At 37.3% G+C, this 22639-nt stretch overlaps 2 protein-coding genes across 4 annotated transcripts; both read left to right on the top strand.

Annotated features, from left to right (window-relative positions):
* The first annotated feature begins 764 nt into the window (after positions 1-764).
* LOC116192810 (dolichyl-diphosphooligosaccharide--protein glycosyltransferase subunit 2) lies at positions 765-6638 on the top strand. Its single transcript, XM_031521457.1, has 20 exons — positions 765-923; positions 1079-1256; positions 1424-1616; positions 1724-1813; positions 1951-2013; positions 2219-2288; positions 2679-2743; positions 3278-3332; positions 3562-3677; positions 3778-3893; positions 4033-4102; positions 4264-4368; positions 4529-4618; positions 4707-4855; positions 5020-5131; positions 5211-5291; positions 5381-5461; positions 5548-5772; positions 6028-6150; positions 6237-6638. The coding sequence occupies exons 2-20, from the start codon at positions 1084-1086 to the stop codon at positions 6351-6353; spliced, it is 2094 nt and encodes a 697-aa protein (XP_031377317.1). The 5' UTR covers positions 765-923; positions 1079-1083; the 3' UTR covers positions 6354-6638.
* A 686-nt stretch (positions 6639-7324) lies between these two features.
* On the top strand, positions 7325-10343 carry LOC116192813 (serine/threonine-protein kinase 19). Of its 3 annotated transcripts, none has more exons than XM_031521462.1 (8): positions 7325-7631; positions 7722-7790; positions 7892-7972; positions 8323-8415; positions 8595-8714; positions 9254-9325; positions 9445-9522; positions 9837-10343. In XM_031521462.1, the coding sequence occupies exons 2-8, from the start codon at positions 7761-7763 to the stop codon at positions 10026-10028; spliced, it is 666 nt and encodes a 221-aa protein (XP_031377322.1). In that variant the 5' UTR covers positions 7325-7631; positions 7722-7760; the 3' UTR covers positions 10029-10343. The 3 variants fall into 3 exon arrangements, with proteins under 3 accessions (XP_031377322.1, XP_031377321.1, XP_031377320.1); XM_031521460.1 differs by having other exon boundaries at positions 7326-7631; positions 7717-7790; XM_031521461.1 differs by lacking the exon at positions 8595-8714 and having other exon boundaries at positions 7717-7790.
* The last annotated feature ends 12296 nt before the right edge of the window (positions 10344-22639 follow it).

The following is a 22639-nucleotide window of genomic DNA, read 5'->3' on the forward strand; positions in this document are numbered from 1 at the left end:
TACCGAGGACGATAAAAAGATTGCACCTTTTTGGTTTATTGGATTGGAGTTGAGATCCCCCGCATTGCATTTTATCTCCATGGAAAGTTCGTTTTTAGGTTAGTCGAACGAGCCAGCCAACCAACCAATTCGTATAAGAGCAGCCTCCGATCTTCGTATCCTAGTGGAGCCGATAGGGATGAAAATAAAGAACAAGATCAATCGATAATAGTCTCGGAATGCATTGACTCAAGGGGACAAATTGACAACCTTCCATTCTAACACGACTAGTCCCTCCCCGATGAAATTGCCCACCGACTCAAGGGGCCGGATGTAACCTCGCGTCCTCAGCGTGTCAGTCCAAGTCCCTCCCCCGTCAAGAGTTTTCATGGAAACTACATGTCGTCTATGTTGCCCCTTTCAATCACTAAGCGGTCGGTTGCACTAGACTAGGCAACCTCCACCTCAACAAGTCCAAAGCCGCCTTCTTGCTCCCCGACCTCAACATTCCTCTAATTCCGTGCTCATTGATGAGAACCGAATCTTGCAAGCTTCATTCCTAGCTTTTCCAATTCCTCCAACCAAGTGCTGGACGATAGTACCGAATGGTTCTTTCAGCCGACGCTCTCCTCCCCTACCCACCATTACGTCCCCGAGATTGGGGTTGAAAACCCAGCATTCTAGTTGGGCTCTGGCCCATGAAAACACTGGCCCAAATATAATTACTGGGCCGGGTCTATGTCCCCAGGTCCAATGGTAGTGACGAAGCCCAATTGCTGACTGATCCCCTTTCCCACCACTCACTCTCCTCCTTCCCACCCCGGCCATTGGCTTGACTTCTTTAGGTCTGTCAGTCAGTCAGACACGGCGAAGAAGAACAGAGGTAGAAAGAATCGCCGAGAGAGTGGCTGGCACTGTCACTGATCCCGTCGCCGGCGTTCGAGGTCGGGTCCTCTCTCGCCTCGTCAGCTCATTCATATCCATAAAAGATCTAGCTTGGATTCTCTGCCAGCTGATCGATCTTAAATCTGCAGCTGGTGACACTGTGCTGTTGACTTTAATGTTGGTTTCTTCATCCATTTTGGTGTGCGCTTCGCAGTTTTAATGGCCGCAGAACCGAGATGGGGATCCGGAGGTGGTGCAGCTGCGCTGCTGCTGCTCCTGCTCGTTGCTGCTGCTTCGATCTGCCATGCCGCGTCCAATTTTCTGCCGGTTTCTGATGCTCACCGATCTGCTGCGCTCGAGCTCTTCGCCCCCGTCGATGGATCCTTTGGAAGGTTTAGCCTCTTCTCTCAAAAACCCAGCTAAACCCCCGCTATACCGAAGATCCAGCGTTTTCCTCATTACCCATAAATTCTGTTCTGTTGCTCAAATTGGATTGGAAATGGGCTCCTCTGCCGAAGCCAATTTCTGGTTTTGATGATTTCTGTTGACTCATGATCAGCTTAGAAGAGACTTCTGAAGCCTTGCAATCATTTGACATTCTTGGAATTGAGAGGAGGACCAATGTACGCGGGTCTACTTGCTCATCGGCAGTGGAAGTTCTCGGCTCATCATCTTCGCCCGTAAAGGATGTATTCTACGCATTGAAAGTTAGCAGCCTTTTAAAATGTGATGTCAGGCAGTCCCAGCTTGAGGTATCATCGTCAAACTCTCTAATGGTTTAGTGGAACTTTATGATTGCATGCGATGGTTTTGTTGACTTTTTTTTTTTTTTGGGTCCTCTTCTGTTGTCTCTGCCAAGGCCATAGCTTCAAGACTTAAGTCTGTTCCAAGCGATGCCAGTTCATTGAATGACTTCTACTACTCAATTGGGGGCTTGGTTCTTATTAAGGTAATGTTTGATAAGTGCTTTAGTTTGAGAACATTGAACATCTGTATGCTTTGTGTCGTGCAGGTTCTTATCTTATTCATAGTTGCCATTTTGACACGATTCTTCATATTGATTTATCTTCGCTTCTTTGTAAGCAGAATCAAATTCCTGTAGTTGATGTGCTGCTTGAGGATGCCGATAAGGTTTTTCAGGCAATTAAGGTTAGCTATCGTTCATTTTCGGTTGGGCTAGGTTTATAACTAGTTTGTTTGTTAGTGGTTACATTGTAACTCAAGAAGTTGCCATCCAATGGAGCCAAAACAATGGTGTAACCATTGGAATACTCTCCATAATTTTCATATAGTTCATGCAGTGAGGTTTTCAAATTGATCTGCTTTTGACCATATGTATTTTTATCTTTGGCAGGCTCTGAGCCAGAGTGATGGAAGATGGCGCTATAGTTCTGATAATCCTGTATCCAGTACATATGCCGCTGGTAAAGCATTATTGATTCATTTGATAATGTTTTCCTTTTCTAGCCACTTTTTCTCCAATATACACATTATAGATTTTAATGTGTGAAATAGAAAATGAAAAACTACTATGTCTATCAAATTATAGACGAGCTGGATATTGAGATGTTATTATGTTAAGAGATAATCTATGGAAGTTGGTATTGTCTGTTAGAGAAAGTGTTGACTGAATTGCAAAAGAAATACTACATGTCTTTGTATATATGCGTGGGTGAGCTTGTCTGTCTAAATTGTGCTGGATGCTTTTTCAAGTTATCAATACTATTATGAGAATCTCAGATTTTGGGTATGATACTTTCTATCGGTATTTAGTTTGCACAATATATATTTACTACTTATATTGTCTCTTTTAGGAATGGCTCTTGAAACACTGGCTGGAGTCATCTCTTTGGCATCGAACGAGATAGGGCAATCAAGGGTAATCCATTTATTGCTGACCTCTTTGTTGAAGTATTGGGTAGTTTAAACGTTAAAGTTGACATGCCTCTTCATTGACGGATTCTTTTTACCCTTCCTCTTTTTTCTTAATATAATTATAAAGGCTTGAATGCTATGACTGGCATATTTTTTTAGGGAATGTTACATGCAATATCACATCAAGAGAGGGAAAGAAGGAAGGATTTTAGGGGGATAGAGTGATGGCTTAGGCCTGTTTACCATTGGTACAGTTGTATAGATAGGATTTTCATGTTTTTCTAATATGATTGACTGCTGGCTTGTTCCTGAAATGGGCCTTTGGTATGTTTGGATTCTTCTTATCTGCTCCTGCATATGCTTTGCACCTTCTTGGTGTCTTCCAATGAGTTCTCTTTTTTTTTACTATTCAAAAGAATTATTAATTCACTTATCTATCTTCCACAGGACAATGGGTTACATTTGATGTTGGGAGTTAAAGTTATTCTATGTTACCGCTTCTAATATTTGATTATTCCATGTTGCTTTTGTATTGCAGATTGATGCTGTGAAGAATGATATACTAAAGCTTTTTGACAGTATTGAGAAATATGGTACATGCTGTTGAAGTTTTTCTTTTTCTCTCGATGCATCTTTGTTCTTGGTCTTAAGTATCTCATAGTCATAACAGTAACACTTTTCATCTTAAATATCGTGGCTTAAAAGATTGAATTTTAGGATTTCCTGGTAGATCATGTTACTGAAGCTCATAAAATATGATTTTGCACTTAGATTTTATATCACTTTGTCAGCATGTTTGAGTGAATTTATGCATTGATGCAGATGATGGGACCTTTTATTTTGACGAGAAGGTTGATGGTGTGGGTCCTCTTGCAACAACCTCATCAGTCGTACAAGGCCTTACAGCGTTTGCATCTACTGCTTCTGGAAGAGTGAAAGTGAGTTTTAACTTACTCATAGGTACAAGAACAGTTTTAGCTAATGAATTCTCTGGCTTTTACAAGCTCTAATGAATTAATTAATTAACTGATGTTGCAGCTTCCCGAGGACAATATACTTGGTCTGACAAAATATTTCCTTAGCATTGGAATTCCTGGAGATGCCAAGGAATTTTTCAATCAAGTGAACTCTCTTAGTTGCTTGGAAAACAGCCGGTAAATACAAATTCCTCATTTGATTCTTGTTGGGTGATCCTGGTTCTCAAGTTAGATGAAAGTTTAAACTGGCGACCAACATTTTTTCTATCAAAATGCAGTAATTCTAGGTTTTGATGATGTACTTCTGCTTCTGCAGGGTTTCTGTTCCTCTTATATTGGCACTCCCTGCCACAGTGGTGTCTTTGACAAACAAAGACAAGCTCAAAGTATGTTTCCTGATCCAAATTTTCAACCTGTGAATATGGCTGACTGAAGTTGATGTAATTCATAGATAATCATCGACAATTAAGTTGCTCACTATTTATTTTATGAGTACTGGACTGTCTTTGAAACCGAGGATGTGATCTATGCTTGATGAACTCAATAGGTCAGGGTAACTACGGCACTTGGTTCTAGATCTCCCCCCTTGAAAGTGAAGCTGGTGCGTGCTTTCATTTCCGGTTCAAAGGACGCTTCTGTAATTGAGAATCAGGTACAATAGACTACCTATTCCTCCTTAGGTTTATTCTATTTTGCTGCTGCCATCTCGATCCAATTTTTTTTTTTTAATAAGTCATCTTTGATCCAATTGAACTCACTTAATTCATACTATTTCAATCTAGACTGACTTCAGCTGAATTTTTGTGTCATAGGAACTCATCTTTGATTCAGAAGGCGCTTTTCACATCCTGGATTTATTGCCCACATCCATTGATGTTGGAAAATACACATTTGTTTTCGAGGTATTCTTTCAATTTTCTTATGATGCATGGATTTCAGATCTCTTGAAGTAATGGCACTTGCTGACATAAGGTTTCATGTTTTCTACAGATTGTGCTTCAAGATTCAGAAGATGCGAAAGTTTATGTCACTGGCGGCCAAACCAAAGTTCCTGTATATATCTCTGCGATTATTAAAATTGAAAATGCAGAAATTTCGGTACTTGACAGTGATCTTGGGAGTGTTGACACACAAAAGAAGTATTGCACCTCAACTTTGTAATTCTTATGTTTGCCTTTACTTTTTCATTTATCTTTCTATTGATGGCGAGGTTGCATATTTCGCGGATACAGTTGAGAATGGATGTCTGCATAGTAGTTGCTGTTAAATTGATGTATTCTTTTACTTCATGTGTTGTGTTTAGGTTAAATCTAGGGAAAGAAGATGATGTTTCATTAGCAGCAAACCACCTGCAAAAGCTGCGTCTGTCCTTCCAGTTGAGTACCCCACATGGCCATGCCTTTAAACCTCATCAGGTTGACAACTCAAAACTCACATTTTGTTTTCCTACTTATGTTGAACCTCAACTTAATATAACCAAGATTCTGTCTGCAGGCAATTCTCAAGCTTAAACACGAGAAGGCTGAACATATCTTCTTGGTCGGAAACTCGGGAAAGAAGTTTCAAGTCATTCTAGTTAAGTCTACCTTGAACGTGTTTATCTTCACCCATGCTGGTTCAGGGATATCTTTCTTACCTTTCTCTCTTGTGGCATCATCTTGCAGGATTTTCTTGGGTTGGTTGAGAAGTTCTTCTATCTCTCTGGTAGATATGACATTCAGCTTAGCATTGGGGATGCTGTAATGGTAAGCTTGAGTAGATTCCAGTTAAAGCCCATTGTCTGAAGCATGCTTTTTTCACGGGCAGCTTTATGATGTGCACCTGTTCTCAGGAAAATTCTTTTTGTCAAGACCTTGGTCATGTGGAATTGGATCTACCAGAGGCCCCCGAGAAGGCACCTCGACCAGCTGCACAGCCAGATGATCCTTTCTCAAAGTATGGGCCCAAAGCAGAGATAAGCCACATCTTTAGAGCTCCAGAGAAGCGCCCATCCGAAAATCTCTCTCTTGCCTTTCTGGCTCTCACTCTGTTGCCATTCCTCGGATTTTTGGTTGGGGTGGGTCTCTTCAACTCAATTCTATCTATACCTCAGACTCTTGTTTATCTTCTATCTTACTAAACTACGCATAAAACTGTGGTGCTATATGGAGCATTTGTTTACTCGATGATAAGAATCTTGTCTCAAAACATGGAGAGTTGGGATAAGATTATCACTTCCCTGTCGTTTCTCCAAATTCGGACTGCAATACATTTCTAATGTTTCCCATGTTTTGAGAACCGCGAGCTAACATCCTTTGATGCTTCTTTGCAGCTATTGAAGTTGGGAGTGAACTTAAAGAACTTCCCCTCTGCTCCCGTGCCTGCCATGTTCGCCATCCTATTCCATGTTGGAATCGGTTCAATTCTGGCACTATATGCGCTTTTCTGGCTGAAGGTTAGTCTCTTCCCATTTTGTGGTTTCCTCGTTTTTCCTAAAAGATTTGCAGTTCTCACTCTTAGCTTTCATTATAATTCGTGCAGTTGGATCTATTCACGACACTGAAGGCGCTCGGTCTCTTGGGAGTTTTCGTGATGTTTGTGGGTCACAGAATTCTCTCCCACTTGGCCTCCACATCGTCGAAGTTGAAATCCGCCTAAGCCAGTTAGAGACCTACCTCCTGTTCAGGAAGTGGGATGCTCTGGGGATCCCTCGGTTCGGAAATAGATAAATTATCTGGGACATCTTGACTCGGTTTTGTAGGTTTTGTCCATCCAAGTCGAATAACTAGGAATGAGGAAGGATGGATTTTAATGTACAACGTTGTCAGAGGAAAAGCTAGATTTGCATTTCTGTTTGTGTTAGTGAAAGAATTTTGTTTTCTGACAATGGAAAAGGCATAGATGGATTTGATACTTAAAGAAAGGCTTTGTGGCATATTTGGTACGCCGAGATGGAAAATGGATGAATGCCGGGACTGAACTCTCGTATTGAGTTCCAATGGACTCATAGGTGAAGCTAAAACTTAAACCAACTCAGCCATTATTCATCGTCATTTCATCAATCGCATCTGCCTCTCAGTTTCTGGCGATGTTGCCATCACCACTTCGAATTTCACTGGGAATTGTTGTGATTCCTTTGAAAATGGCACATCAAACAAATAATCAACCGTCGGATTGAGTCTAGATGAACTCCGAGCAGTCCTCCTGTCTCTGTAAAGGAGAAAATCTTAAATGAGTCTAGATGAACTCCGAGCAGTCCTCCTGTCTCTGGTAAAGGAGAAAATCTTAAGGCCCTGTTTGGTTTTAGGATGTAATTTTAGAATCATAATTCTAACTTAACTCCACCCACTACAAAACAAAATAACTCATACAAAGTCAAAGAGTGGACCCCATTTATACTACTTTTTTCCACAATAAAACAACATAACTCATACAAAATCAAAGGGTGAGCCCCATTTATACCACTCTTTTTCAAAATCAAAATCTGATTTTAAAATCCTACTATGAAACCAAACGCAACCTAAATGATCCGACTTCACAAATACGACTTTGAACATTTAGAAAAAGCAAAAAGCAGGGGGACTTAAATGAAAAAATTAAGGAGATGGACCATATTTGAAAAACCAACAAAGTTTAAGGTCTGACTGGCACTCTCTCGGCTCTCTTGTCCTGAGTAGTTCTTAATTTCTTCTCCGGCGACGGGATTTCGTCTGTCGAGTCGTCAACCGGATAATCGGTGAGCTCCGTCCGGCGGCGGATTCACTCCTCATTGAGCTGCAGAGCATTCTGCTGATCCAAGGAAAGGCCTGGAAGCTCAAAGCTTCGATATGGCGCCAGGGAGAGGTCGAAAACGAAAACTGGAGGACGACGAGGAAGGCGAGGCTGCCACGGCGGCGGCGGCGGCTTCCAGTTCCAGCGATCCGGCCGAATCTTTAGGTTCGCCTGAGAAAATCTCCGCCCTTTCGGCTTTCAATTTCACTTCTTGACTCTCGGTGCGAGTGCATGACTGTGTTCTGTGCAGAGCAGAGTCTCACGTTCTCCGACACTCTGGTGGCCCTCCAAATCATGCGAGCTCAGTTCCCGCGCATTGACAAGGTTCCCCTGCAAAATTTCTCATCTTTTTTCTTTGATCTCCATTGGCTGTCCTGTTGGTTGTGCATTGAGTTTGATGCGGCGTTGCCGGTGTGCGTGTTCAGGTCTCGATTAAGCCATTCATCCTGCGATCGCAGCTGTACAGCAGCGTGATGGATAGGACTCAGGTGGATAGAGAACTCGAGGTGCGAAGTACGACTTAGTGTTCCATTTGATTACATCGATGAATTCGTGTAACTTGCTCTTCATCAGTCTGTTTGCACTGCTATATTTACCTGGTAACTTGCAATTCGGCGTCATTACGGAATAGTTTTGCTAAGATAGCTGTCGCCAGATCCATGTTTAAGTTATATAGCTGTTATCGGTTCGAGTTTTTGCGAAATGAAATGCAATGAAGGGTATTGATGTGAATTACGTATCCGAGATCACGTGGTCTGTATGAAATGATGGACCTGTTTGGGGGGGTAAAATATTCTGAATATGTTATCAATTGATGATTTTCTCAAAGAGCCATCGGAATTTCCTTCCTTTGCAGTCTCTGAGAAGGGCAAAGACACTGCGCATTTTCAAACTGAGTACTGGACAAGATGATCATGCTGTAATGTTTTTGGATGACTATATAAATCAGGTCAGTTCTCGTGATTCCGGAAGGACCATTTGCAATACTGAACCTGCTGAAGCACTGGCAACTATACTGTCTATGTTATTAGATATCCAGAAGTACTTATCATGCATGTATTTAGTACCTTTCTCTGCATATATAGCTGATTATCAATGTGCTCTCTTCTATTTTTGTTGTGTCAACAGATTGATAGTGTCGTGAAAAAAAAGGAAGAGAAGAAACTGCCTAATCTTGAGGCTTTCGATTGGTTTAAGATGCATGTGATTGACACTAGACTCGAGCCTAATATTTCACACGAAGAGCTTGTGAGTTAGTGTCATTGTATTGCTTTTCTATCTGATTATGATCTCTTTAGCAAATAGAAAATTTTGTATCCAGTACTTTTGCTCTAAGCATGCTATTCCATCATACTGCAATCAATTTACTGCTGCATTCTTCAGTTGGATCGTTTGAATAGCATGCCTTTTCATTTTCTTTTTTAATTCAATAGTCCATTCTTGAACCTCGGGTGAAGTCTGTGAATTGTTAAATGCTCAGTCTTAGATGCGGGGTCTTCGCAAGTCAGTTTTTGAGATTGTGATAAAGGAGCTTGTACTTGTATTTAAAAAAAAAAAAAACTCTACCCTTCTTGCCTTCGGTTTTTTTAAAAGTAACTCATAATATTTCTCTATTATGTTCAATTCTTAAACTTTTGTTCAGTTGGGCGAATATATATATATATATATATACACACGTTGCACAATTTACTTGAAACTCAACTAATTGCCTTGAAAAACTACATTTCGTGTGGCCACTTACTGTGAGTACCCCGTCTGGTCCTGATCAGTGTTTGATTATTTTGCAGTGTTCACTTCTGTCCCTTGGGGGGAAGGTGAAAGATCAGCACGTATCGCTTCTCATAAATGGGGGAGTTCTTGTAAGTATGGGTATTTTCATTTCTGAATATAAGTTTTTCCCGTTTATATGTGACCTTATATCACTATCTCATTATTTTGGGTTACTCTCTTCAGTAAGACCATGTTTCTATTGTTGCAGATACGACAGCTTATTGATCCGGACATGTACTGGTTTGCCATTCCCAGTATCGGGTCAGTGCTTAAAGGCCTCTCTCAGGTATGCAAATAATTCACTTCACATTCACTACATTGCTAGATTTAATCGACTGTGGACATATTTTAGCTGAAAAAAAGGTCAGAGTAAGCCTGAAAACAGAAAGCTAGAAAACATATCCCGGGTTCTTAGGTCGTGTAAAGTTGACAAACCCTTCCAAATATTCTCCCTGTCCCCGCCGTGAAAACTAGAAAAGCAAGGGGAGAATAGACTCTTGGATTGTGGCGGCTGCTCACATGAGACTTCTATCCTTGTCAATCGTAAACCTCGAATGATTTTTTTCAATGACATGTTCGCCGGTTAATAAACTAATGTAGGGAAGGAAGGAGCTTCTCGGTCTGTTAAGTCGCAAGAAATACAAAGAGATGATGATGGCAACTTTGGAGAAGAAGAGGCTTCGGCTGTCTCCACTCGACATGAGGTTTCATCTCCGCGACCTGATCGGTTCCGGCCACCTAAAAACCATCAGCACCCCAACCGGTTTGGTCGTCCGGGTCTCCAAGGATTGATCAAGAGAGGTAAAGAGACCATCTCTTTGTTTCTTTATCTATTAGTTCACGCCGCTGTAGATCCCTGCTCCTCTTCAAATCCCGGAGAAAGACAACAAATTCCGGACCGAGACGCCAAGGAAAGGGAATGTACCGTTAGTCCAGTCTCTTCTTTCTTGTAATCACATTACATCTCAGGGAACATTGTGTCGGCGTAATTAACGGTATAATCTCAATTTATTCCGACATTGTGATATTCTTGTAAGATAACAAATTATAATTATTGCATTTTCTATGGAATAATTGTAACCAAGCAAAAAAAAAGGTAAAAGAAAATCAGGTGGGCCACTGAATCTTAGCGTTGGATATTTAAGGAACGAATGGAGGGGGATATGCTGTCCTCTGATGTGTCAGGAGACACCATCTCACACTCTTCTTCTCAAATTACATGATATTTGTAATATGAGTGATAAACAGTTTTAATCCCGTATAAAAAAGAATATAAGTTGGGCATGTATGCCTTTTTTTCCCATTTGGGCTTATGTATTGTTCGATCCTATTCGATTAATAATAAAGAGAGTGCCGATTTGGATTAAAAAAAAAAGGAATGATTAAAAAAAAAAAGGAATATAAGTTCGAGTTTTCGAAAGTACGCTTGCTTGGAAGGGTTTTTGTCGATTTCAGAATTGCGCGAGCAATGTTTCAAACTATTCATTATTGTAATTTCAAAAAGTTAATTATTCGTAAAAAAACTCAAAAGATAAAAATAAATAAACCAAATTGCACGTCACTATATCATGCATGATCTCCGAGAAGAGTGATCCAATTGAGGTTCTTGTTCTCAGCCTGAAAGCGATTGAAAACCAAGTTCGAATCAATAACAAACAAACACGATTGAGACTGATTTAGTCCCGCAAGCTTTGCTCCCGAATGCCACGTTTGCAGTTTCTTGTGATCGAACGCCCTTGCGATCCATTAAATCCCAGCATATATATATATATATATATATATAAAAGAATAATAGTTACATGTACTTACGAACGTGTATATATACATACATATATATATATTGCATATGTATGTATGTATGTATATGTATACATGAAGTTTGGCCTAATCTAATTAAGATGTATGGGAGGGGTTAACTGAAATTCGGTAAGGGTACCCGCGTGTCTCTGTCTTGTGGAGGAATCATTTGAATGTTCTCATAAGGAACCAGAAAGGTCAAAAAGCTTAGTACGTACACTTCCCAAATCCGTTAATCCTTCCATTACACAACTAGTTTTGATTTCGGGGAAAATCTCTCTTAAATACACAGTTCAGTTCGTACTAAAGACGGTTCGGGAAGTCCCAGAAATATCGTCATATTCATCGGATGTTAGGACTATCCTGATGTTTTACTTCCGTTGTATTTGCAATGAAGGATTGAGCCGTGCGATCTTTAGAGTCCCTGAGGATAATAAACCAAATAACGACGACTTATAGGATCCATCAGGCTCCTTGGTGCCTAGGATCACACAAAGCTTAGTCTCGGAAACAAGTTTCGAAGGCTAATCACATATTCCTCGTTGCCCGACCAAATGAATGAACAAGTTGAAAAATCTCTAGACATGCACGCTTATATGATTCGGTAACGGTCGCATGGGGTGTGACTTTAGTGACATGTTAATTTACCTACTCATGGTCATTGTGTGCACGTCGCATACTGGTATCTGTCTGCGTCCATTCAGCTTTTTTTATGTTTCCGGGTCTCGAGGCGGGATAACGGTCCTAACTTCCATATCAACTTGCACAAAAGCTTAATGTGCTGCACAAACTCTCGATCGCAAAGCAAGTGCGGCTAAAAGGGGGCTTTAGCACACTAATCTCCAACCAATTGTTAATATTATCCGATAATAATGATTTAACGGTCACTTTTTCATTTTTTATGTATTTTTTCCCCCTAATTTTTGTGCGATTTTTCAAGTGGGGCCTAACGCAGAAGAAAGAATCTTGAAAATGTGGGGGAGAGGTGTCACGTTTTGTGAGCCTATGAAAATTAGTATTTGTCGACCTTTAGGGACAGCCTAACACTGCAAGACACGCGGCCTTTTGTCGCTCAAATCGTAAGTTTGTCTGTCTAACAACAACAGGAGAAAATCCATCACTTAGTCATTTAGAAAAACGAGGTGTTTTACACGCTCTTGTCAGGAATTAAGAGATTTTACATTCGGTTTTTGACGGTAAGATTTTTTAGGTCCTTTTGCTACCGTTTCCTCTGTACCGGTACCAAGCGAGTGATTCTTGCGAAAAAATTATTGAATTGATTGATAGTTAATATTTAACATAATTATTATATATTTGTTGTTAAGTGAGGCACAAGCTCGAGGTTACTTTTTTATTGAGAACACTGAAGTTGACAAATCGAGAAAAAGGAAGAAAATTCCCAAAGATAATATAAAAAGAGATGATTTATCTATGCTTACTTGCAGCTCACGGATTCTCATTATATCAAACCCCCTTGAAAGCTATTGTTTTGCTGCTCCATTATTGTACGGATGGGGTAGAAAAATCGGCCCACAGCCCCCATCGGCAAATTAAACAAGGAGATCATAAACATAAGATGGATCGGGATTCACCTGTCACATATAATCATTCGCTGAAACTTCTAGATGCTACGATGGTTTTTATCTCGACTGCGGACTCATGGTGAATGTAACATCCGTCCAGCGCTTCCAATGGCGTATATATTTTACCAGATTATGTACGTGCTCGAAAAGCTAGATAACATAATTAAGTAAGGTATGTACGACGTGTTCACTCGGAATGATAGTAACTGATTGATTTAGAATGATTAGAAAGATGGTTTTGTGGTATTGCATGCTTCTTCATTAATTAGGTGAGGAAGAGCTATCAAGGGATGAAGTTCTATGTTTCCTATAAGGGCAATTAGTGGGGATATATACGTACGCATGCTCAAATTACACAGGATTTAATGTATGCAGGCGATTTGGCCACACCCCTATTCTGTTTAGGACCCTGACCATTTATTTTTGTTTGATAATATCTTTTCAGTCCTCGCGTCACATATACTTATTATAGTCGCCAGCTTGAAATACTACTTAAACTACCTAAATAGGCGAATTCTCAGATCCATATACAATGCAAACATGTTGACCCTTGACAATCTTAAATCATTTCTTAGCATAATAATCAACTCCTGCGCGATGTCGCAGGTCTTCAAAAGAATTCTCAATTAACAATATTTTCATTTGATCGAAACGCAAAACACGATGTTTTTAATGTTGAAAATTATAGAATATTAATTAATTAGTTAATATTGCGTGACTTATTTAAATTGATATAACACTTCAAAGTTAAAATTGTCTTAGTTTAATGAACATACAAACGTAGAGAGAAAAAAGAGAAACTTAATTTAATGATATGATAAGAAAAATATTAAAAGGTAAAAGTTATATATGAAATATTAAAAATAGTGATTATATAGTATCTATATATAGAAAGGAGAGAATTATATATATGTTAGAGTTTTAATTAATTTTATAAAATTGAAAATACTAATTCTTATTTTGTAGATATATAACTGTACCATATTTATTTTGTATTACACATAGACTTGCCACCGTATTTATTAGCATATAATTCTAGTTAAATTTTGTGCCTAAGTATCCCATAATTTTTATATGTTACTATTGTAGTTTTGTCCTTACTGCAATATATTTCATTTGCTCCCATTAACGTTTTGATACGTATATAATATTAGGCTATGATGTTATGACCTTATTTTACATATATATAGTGACGGAATGGTTTAATAATAATAATCTTTTGCTTAAACGAAAAAGAAAAGATTGACGAAGAATTGAGGGATTGGGTAGAACCGGAGACATCCTAACGGAAAAATATTCTAACAAACTAGCACTACTTCACCATTATTGTTCCACAAATTTATATAGATAAAAAGTACGTATATTATCATTTTAAGAAAAAAATGAGCGTGAGTATTAAAATGGTATTGTACTCTACTTTTGTAGAGTGTGACCTGTATTAGTTATTAATCTAATGATAGTTAAGAGATGTTAATTTTGACTTTTTTTTGTTTTCGTTTTTGCGGATGTAAGAAGAAAATAAAAGAAGGGACAAAAACGAATGAAAGTCAAATTTTGTGGGTAAAGTTGAAAAAGAAGAAAAAGAGAAATGTATTAGTATATGCTACGCTTTTGGTTGCTTGGGGAAGTAACTTCTGACGGATTAAAATTATATTTGTATATATATTAATCTTTGTAAGGTTAATTAGAGGACATATACTTAATCTTTCAATTCATTTAAACTATATGAGTAATTTCCCTTTTCTTGGTAACTTAATTTTGCATTTTTGGTTTCAAGGAAATATTCCTCGATATTCTCTTATATGTTGGCTAACTGTTCAAAACAAAATTAAGCACAAAGGATAGGATGAAAAAAAATGGGGCATTCAGCTTACAGCCCTCGAGTGTGACTACTGTGGAAGAAAAGAAGAAACTAGAGACCATCTTTTCTTCACCTGTCAAACAACAAAGGGTATATGGGCCAGTGTTCTCATCTGGGTGGGGATAAAAAAGATGATTGGATGTTGGGATCAAATGGAAGAAGCTTGATGCAACCATATTTTTTTTTTATCAATGATATATTACTCTTTTTTTTTTGCTTTTTTTTTTAAATTATGGCATGAATAATATATAAATTCACTTTGTTAATTTCACTTTTCCTTGGGCCCTCCCTATTTTCATTTGTCGGGACACAATTACTTTTGCGGCGCCAGTGACTCGTGCGTACGCTTGGCATGTTTCACGTTTATGTACATACCGCCCTACACATGCTTGCCCACTTCATATAATATCAATTCAGATTTCCTTTATGTGACCTATAATAATATGATATATATTCTAGATGTGCAGATGAGCTTAGTCGAAAAAAAGAAATTCACCAGCTACTGGAACTAGTAACTAGTAACTGGTGGTATACTGGTTTTGACGGCTCTTAACTTACCGAATATCGCATAGAGTAGATTAAACACGCCGTTATCTTTCTATGTCCGTATATGTATCGCTTATTATGGAAACTTGCTCTGAACAACTTCTCTCGGGACGTGTCATATCCCGAACGTGTTACCGACGGGAAAATTATGAGCGGACAATAAGTTGGATGTATTGCGTAAGTCGCTATCCTGAGACCCTCCAGAGAGGCATCACAACGTCACATTATGATTGCATAGGTGTCACCATCGAGCTTACCTTAATTATTGGTATTAGTCTCTCTCTCTCTTTCTCATCAGCCATAGTTATACGCCTGCAGACAAATTAATTTACACACACAAAAGCACAACGCCGACACTATGCACCCGGTGCATGTAGGCTCAAGGACCCAACTGAATGCTGGCCAGGCCTCCAACACGTAGGGCTGATAATTTTTTACGGGACATGATAACACGACAGGGAATATGATGTAAGATTAAGTGGATTTTGATTGAGGCTAAACGTGCTTTATATCTAAACAGATCGATCCCACTTAGGAAAGATAAATAATTATATATTAATGGATTCAACCCTAACAGGTATGTATAGCTGGATTCATTTATCTAAATGTGCTATATCATATTATGAAGGGATTTTTACCCTAAATGGTCATCGCTTTACGTGTTTACATTAAATATATTAAACATATTCGAGTACACAAAATTAATTATATCTTTATCCTAATGCCTCGTTAACCTGCACCACTACACAATGTAATTCACTTTATGTTGACTCTTTAGATGGTTTGAATTTGTATTTATCGTGTTTAATCGGGCTAATATTATATGAATATGTTCATCTTATGTAAACGTATTGTATCATGTAAGTGTACACGTTTGAACGCGATTAATTAAACGAATTAAGTGTGTTATGTTCGTGTCAACCCGAGAATAGAAAGATCACGGTCTCTGGTTTTTCATATCTTAACTCGTTTAATAAACGTATTGTGTTCAAGTTTATGCTTTTTTTTACGCGAACTCATTTGGACATTGTCCAACTAAACACGACTCATTACACATATTGCCATCCTTACCGACATGCACCAGGTGTATGGTGGCAGTACATCCCAAAATGCATGGCTTGTTAGTTCGCCATCGCCACCTTTCTTGGCTTTCTGCCTACTGCAAACCCCGCATTACGTAAACAGTGCAAAGCCCAGGATTTTGTATATGTATATTTGCTTTGCTCATAGATAATATACGTTGGGAAGAGTATATATATAGAAATATAAATATACATATACATATACATATTTTATTTACCATAAATATATATAGATATGTTTATACCTACCGAAAATATATATTTTCATGGCCACGGAGAAATTGGCTCTCATCAAGACTTATCTTCTACGATAGGGATAATTACTCAAAATATCAATTTTAGTACGAATTTTTTTTAACCTAAAAATACACAAACTATCAATGTAATATGAATATTAGCACATGCTAATTTTTTCATTAATTTAAACAAGAATTGTTGAACACCACCACCGATTGGGGTAACCGACGATCTCAGTAGTCGCTAGCGACTCTACAGGGGTGGCGGTAGCCTCCGATGAGGCCCTTACTAGTCGAATTTGGGAAAAAAAAAAAGTAGAGAAAAAAAGGAAAATGGGTCGACGGCGGGAGCCTCATCAATGGGCACCACCCCACAATTGGGGTCGCCGGGCACATATGCCATCACGGGCTATCTTGATTGAGGGCCAGTGACCGCCGTTGAGGCCTTACCGGTAAAAAAAAATGACGTCATGCTAATATTGATATTAAATTGATAATTTGTGTAAGGTTAAGAAAAAAATTCGTACTAAAATTGATAAAGTGTGAAAAATTTATGTTTTTTTTAGTTAATTAACCCATAGGATAAGTTCTTTTAAGTGAGATTTTCTGACATCTGCGTGGGGCTTGCTGATATGTCCGATGAAAATTAGTTGAGGATACGAAAATCACCGAGACCAAGAGGCATCAATTCCTAAATTGCCCACTTAAACTATCTACAGAAATGTGAAGGTAAAGATGCTGATATCACTGCTTTGAACTCATATGATATACATGTATATGTACATATTATATCTATACTGTTATAAAGTCAGAAGGATGGTCTTTCACTTTCCAAAATCTCGTAATAAAATAACTATAACTGACAATATAATTAAGGTTAATGGTAATTATATTTTTTCGGTTATAAACTTGGTAATGAAAGAGAATCCTAAATAATTAATAAAAAGGCACGGATAATCTCACTAGGTATCAAATCTACGACTTCTAAGTCAATAGTCGAAGACGCCCGTCACTGTTTTACACCATCTTTTTTATTATTATAATGGTAATTATATTTTACATATACATATATATATATATATATATATATATATATCAGAAAGTTGTTATCTCTTTGCCAAATAGACACAACTCTTCATCGATCAAAAGGTGTTCTCTTTCTTTTACTTGTGGACTTTCATGCCCGAATAATGGACGTCTTTAGGAAGGAACATGCATGTCCGTTAATAACCATACATTTTAATACACCAAATTACAAATTAATACCTAATAATAATAAACAAAATCCAACAAAATATATACATATATGTATATGTATATATATATATGCGTGCGCTTGTCCGTATACATAGACCCTCGTGACTGCATAAAATAGACATATTTTCCGGTGAAAAAGACACACATATATACATATACATCCAAACACAATACGTACGCAAGCTAGCATTGAATTTGGAGTAACAAATTGGCAGGTTGGTTAAAACTTATCAATTAGATATATTGTGCAGTGGTACACGTTCTCGCCTGATAATTAAGAATTATTATTAGTAAAATAACTTTTGTCTTTTTATCTAGATTTTCATTCCTTATATTAAATCATGAGTCTCACTTGTAACAAAAAGAGATATATCATTTCTCTAATTATAATTCATAATTTAAAAATCAAAAAAATCTTACAACAACTTCGATTTGTTGAATAATAATTAGTAACTGATTAGTTATATACGCGTTTCAAGACCACCAAATTATACACGATGTATAGTACTTAATATGAAGAAAAACAAAGGAAGTGATCGAATTATCTATTTTGAGAAAACTGAAAAACATTCCACGAAACGTATTACTGTAAACTTCACCAGAGATCGATTGATATATAACGTACGGAAATCCAATTTTATCTTCATGATCGTCTATACATATATATATATATATGTAGATCGGCTTCTATGGCCGTGGATATATATACACACACACATATATATATATATATGTATATGTTGGAGATCACAGTTTCCAATCAAAAATTCGGTGGAGCTGAACATGCATGCGTGTCCAGTGATGCTTATACTTGTAGAAAAACAATTCCCATTATTTCAAGCCAACGAATCTTTTGAAAATTATATATATAGCTTGATTTTTATTGATTTAGTAAATGATTGTAATTATGATTTATTTGATGAAGACTTAAAGGTTATTATATAGTCCTCGGACTGCGACTTATTAGATCACATCATATCCAACTTTTTATTCCTTTCTTTTGCCCACTGAATTAAACGGTCGTTTCGTATATAGCCATTCATTTGGCCAATATGATTTCATGCATTTTATTATCTATTGAGTTAAGTCTGCTTTCAGAATGTTTTTGATTGCGCCAAATTATCATTTCTTCCCAATAAACATGATTCCGGTATTAAATATCGCATATAGTTTTATGCACATGATGATGAATGTGTGTAAAGGCCAGTACGTCGGTCGGGCGGTATTTTAAAATAAAATATTTTCATTCAAAATCTGCTAATTAATTAATGTGATTGTGGAGACCACAGAAATGTAAGTATCACAGTAAAGATCTTCAGGTGGCAATGCAAAGAGCCAATCGACGACATTCCAGAAACGATTCCTGTACCTTAAGATTAATATTCCTTATCTATTTGGAATTTTTTTAGAAAAATAATTAAGTAAATAAATTGATGGAGTTCATTAATTAATTAGTTACCCTCTCAATAATTGTGCTCTTTCATTAATTTGACAACGCCTATATATTTTGTAGAGGAATACACGCATGTAAAGAGGCATTTTGTCTTCCGGTTTTGAGCTGCTGATTATCAGACATATCAAGGAGACGGAATAGTCAAATTATTTTTCACTTAGAAAATCCTAACCGTTGGGTATATCCATTTCGAACAATATGATCATAAATCCAGAGCAGGATCTAATGAGTACGATCGAGATGGACTGAAAAGTCTTGGATATATCCATTTCAAACAATATGATCGTAAATCCATGTCAGGATCTAATGAAAACTATTGAGATGGACCAAAAAGGTCTGATCAATAGGCAAGACAGATGACTGCCCCCAGCTCATCTTATAATTAAGAATGATGACAATAATGATCATTCAATATGGAAAAGAGTACTCTCCGTCGAAGAATATATATGATATATATCACGTTTCATATTCTGATTAGTCGTATATATGAGTTTACATTCAAAAACGACGACGCACGAGATCTATGAAAAGAAATCAACGGTCAGGAGTCGACTTAATATTGTATATGTTTTCTTTCGAGGATCAAATGGGAAGAACAAATTTGTTTCACATGAACCGTTAACTGAAATAGTTGCTATATATATTTATATATGTATGCATATAAAATTAAGATTACCATGACAAAATATTTAATTTGAACATTCCTGTCGAGTAACTTTAAAGATAATCATTAACAAATTAGGTATCTCTGCACTTATTAATTAATATCGTACCATCAATTAATTCGAGCGGTCCTACACAAATATATTTACAAATAACAATAAGACAAATCCGCGCGTGGTGAATTAATATATTTACTTTAAGGTAATAAAATATTCATTTTCAGTGAATAAGATAATAACACATTAATTAAATCCTAAAACTACGTGTTGGCGAGAAATTAATAATACATCAATCAGCCTAAGGCAAAGCATTGCGAATATTTTATAAAATCAATTATCGATTCAAATTCTTTTATTGTAGGAAACGTACATTTTGATGAAATGATAACGAGGGAGAATCAAAATGCGGATCTCTATTGTCACTTTTCGATCTGCTATAGCTGATTTAATCACTCGATGCATCAGGCGAGCGCATCTCAATCACCATGAGTTCCGATCGATTTGCTACAGTTGGCAAGACAATGTTTGCATTCAGATGATTGCATGAGAGCTGGGGCCCCTAATGCCTAGTTTGCGCTGAGTTGTGAGGATAGAATAGATTGGCAAGTTAGGGGGGCCCACACGCTGAAAGAAAACAAATCAAAATTATTTTTCTAAAAACTCCAATGGCGATTATCAATAATAAGGGGGTCAGTGACACATATGATTAGAATGTGATGTGGAGAGAGAGATTGGGATGTGAAGATCCCATGTCCATGTGTATTAAAGACATACAGCCCATGACTTATGGAAGTGAATAAAATCAAAGTAAAAGGGACACTTTTGAAAGGGCCGGGCTAGTAGCAAATATACAATTCATATTATTTATATATATATATATATATTAGCGAGATCACTAGGTGTATTAAATAAATATGTTGACACAAATTCTTATTCGAGCATCAACTCCATTCTCACCACGAGGCGCTTCTAAATTTTATTGAGTTTCCTAGCACTAATAGAAAAATTCCCTAGTACTAAAAGCTTAGTTTATTGCCGAATCATATATCATCGCTATATATATATATATATATATATACACATTAATAATTGGGGCTTATTTGGGTCGTCCAAGAATATCAAGCCGTCACTCATTCACCAACATCACCAGCAAACGGAATTCCCTTCTTGGAAAGAAGAAACCCTAACCCTAGATCATCTCTCCAATCGATTGAATTTCCTTTTTACATGGGCATGTATATAGTAATCCCGATGAACTTATTTCCGAAAATGTGGTGCACGGTTTGGTTTCAACTAATCTGCCAACTATATAATATATGTCTAGCTATAGGGTTTATTTGCTCCATCTACTCCTTCCCCAAAAAATTCAGTGTTAAAATGAGATCTATCGGTATTAAGTCAATCTTAATCATTCGATTGCTCCCCGGCCTCTTAAGATAAAAAGTTATAAGCTTATCCTTAGTTAAGCCAGATATATATTTTGTTATACAATTCGGATCGCCCAGTTTCACGATTTTGACCACACCCGTGCAATTTGCGACGATACTGCCAAGGACGACAATAACTACGAGGGAAATTATTTGAGAAATTTCGGAAACTAGCTACAAGGGAACGGTGAAAAACTTTATTTAATTTAGGGGGGGATTGGAACTATAAGACTCCTTTCAGTTACTGTTTAAAGTGTCGGAACCGGCACCATTTCTTGAGGTATGGCTCTACGATATGTACATGCCCGTGCTTTAAGCACCCTGCAAGCTAGTGTAGGTTAATTTACCAAATCACATACGATGATAAACTTAAGTCTTAACAATTCCTAGCTAATCACCTAGGTTTTGAGTTCCTGTATATCTCAGCAAAAAATTATGTGTCTGGTGATGTTTTGATCATGATGAGAGGGTACGTTATTAACCTGCCTAGCTAATAATTCCCCATTTGATGGAGAATATTTCTCTAGATTCCAGCACAGAGAGAGAGAGAATCTTGACTTTTAAGCCCATCCATATATATATCTGCATGAATTTCTTTATATATTCATCGTAAATAATATCTACCATATACATCATTTTTTTTTTTGCGAATCATAAAAATGCAATATCTACCATATTATTATCCATTGATTTTCTACATTTTCTTGTTTTCATAATCAATGATAAGATTTAACAAGGCTTTTCATATACATATGTGTGTGTCTAATGTTAAATATTTCAAAGGATATGACATCGAAAAACGTAATGAACCTTCTCCTGCCTTGGTTAATTTTTCAGCTTTCAATCATATATGTTACTCTGAATTCAAAGTAATATCATTTTACGACCCACGGGGCGATTAATGGATGAAGGATTGTATGTGTACTTTGGCTCGATAAAATTCTTCTTCTTGCTGATAATCCGTTGAAAATGACGCGTGTTCTCACCTCTTCACAAAATGGGCCATATGAATTCCTCTCTGTTCCACCCATCTAATCTTGCTGGAAATAGAAAAGAGTATTATAATTGGCTTGTTAATTATTAACATGTTGAATAATCACATATTGTCTTCTTTCGTTAAAAAAAAGAAAAAATAAAGAAGAAGAGAGAATTCCTTATGTCATGTCATATTCAATATCTATATCCCTAATTTCAAAAAAAAAAAAAAAAAAGAAATTCCGGCCTCCAATTATTTTTCCAATCCGTGTATTCTTCTAATTATAGTGTCCCCAGTTCAGTCATCATCTTTCAGTATATGCCATCCTAATTATTAACATACGATGGCTACATGGTTGTGACAAACATGCCTTTGTCCGTATTTCCCATTATTATTGGCTCCTCCGACACCCTCCATAAGGTTCATATATAAACGCGCGCACATATATACACGCACACAAAAACATATCTACAACAAGTTCATAATTATAGATACAATTACAACCATTCGATGTCGTGCTTCA

Source organism: Punica granatum, chromosome 1 (assembly GCF_007655135.1).
Source record: "Punica granatum isolate Tunisia-2019 chromosome 1, ASM765513v2, whole genome shotgun sequence".
Lineage (NCBI taxonomy): Eukaryota > Viridiplantae > Streptophyta > Magnoliopsida > Myrtales > Lythraceae > Punica > Punica granatum.

What these genes read in the sequence shown, in the direction of transcription:
- LOC116192810 (XM_031521457.1), top strand. Translation starts at nt 1,084, where the DNA reads ATGGCCGCAGAACCGAGATGGGGATCCGGAGGTGGTGCAGCTGCGCTG. An exon ending in ACGAGATAGGGCAATCAAGG is followed by an intron (nt 2,744 to 3,277) that starts GTAATCCATTTA and finishes TTTGTATTGCAG; the next exon opens with ATTGATGCTGTGAAGAATGA. An exon ending in AGAAGTTTCAAGTCATTCTA is followed by an intron (nt 5,292 to 5,380) that starts GTTAAGTCTACC and finishes ATCATCTTGCAG; the next exon opens with GATTTTCTTGGGTTGGTTGA.
- LOC116192813 (XM_031521460.1), top strand. Translation starts at nt 7,523, where the DNA reads ATGGCGCCAGGGAGAGGTCGAAAACGAAAACTGGAGGACGACGAGGAA. An exon ending in AGTTCCCGCGCATTGACAAG is followed by an intron (nt 7,791 to 7,891) that starts GTTCCCCTGCAA and finishes GTGCGTGTTCAG; the next exon opens with GTCTCGATTAAGCCATTCAT. An exon ending in ATATTTCACACGAAGAGCTT is followed by an intron (nt 8,715 to 9,253) that starts GTGAGTTAGTGT and finishes ATTATTTTGCAG; the next exon opens with TGTTCACTTCTGTCCCTTGG.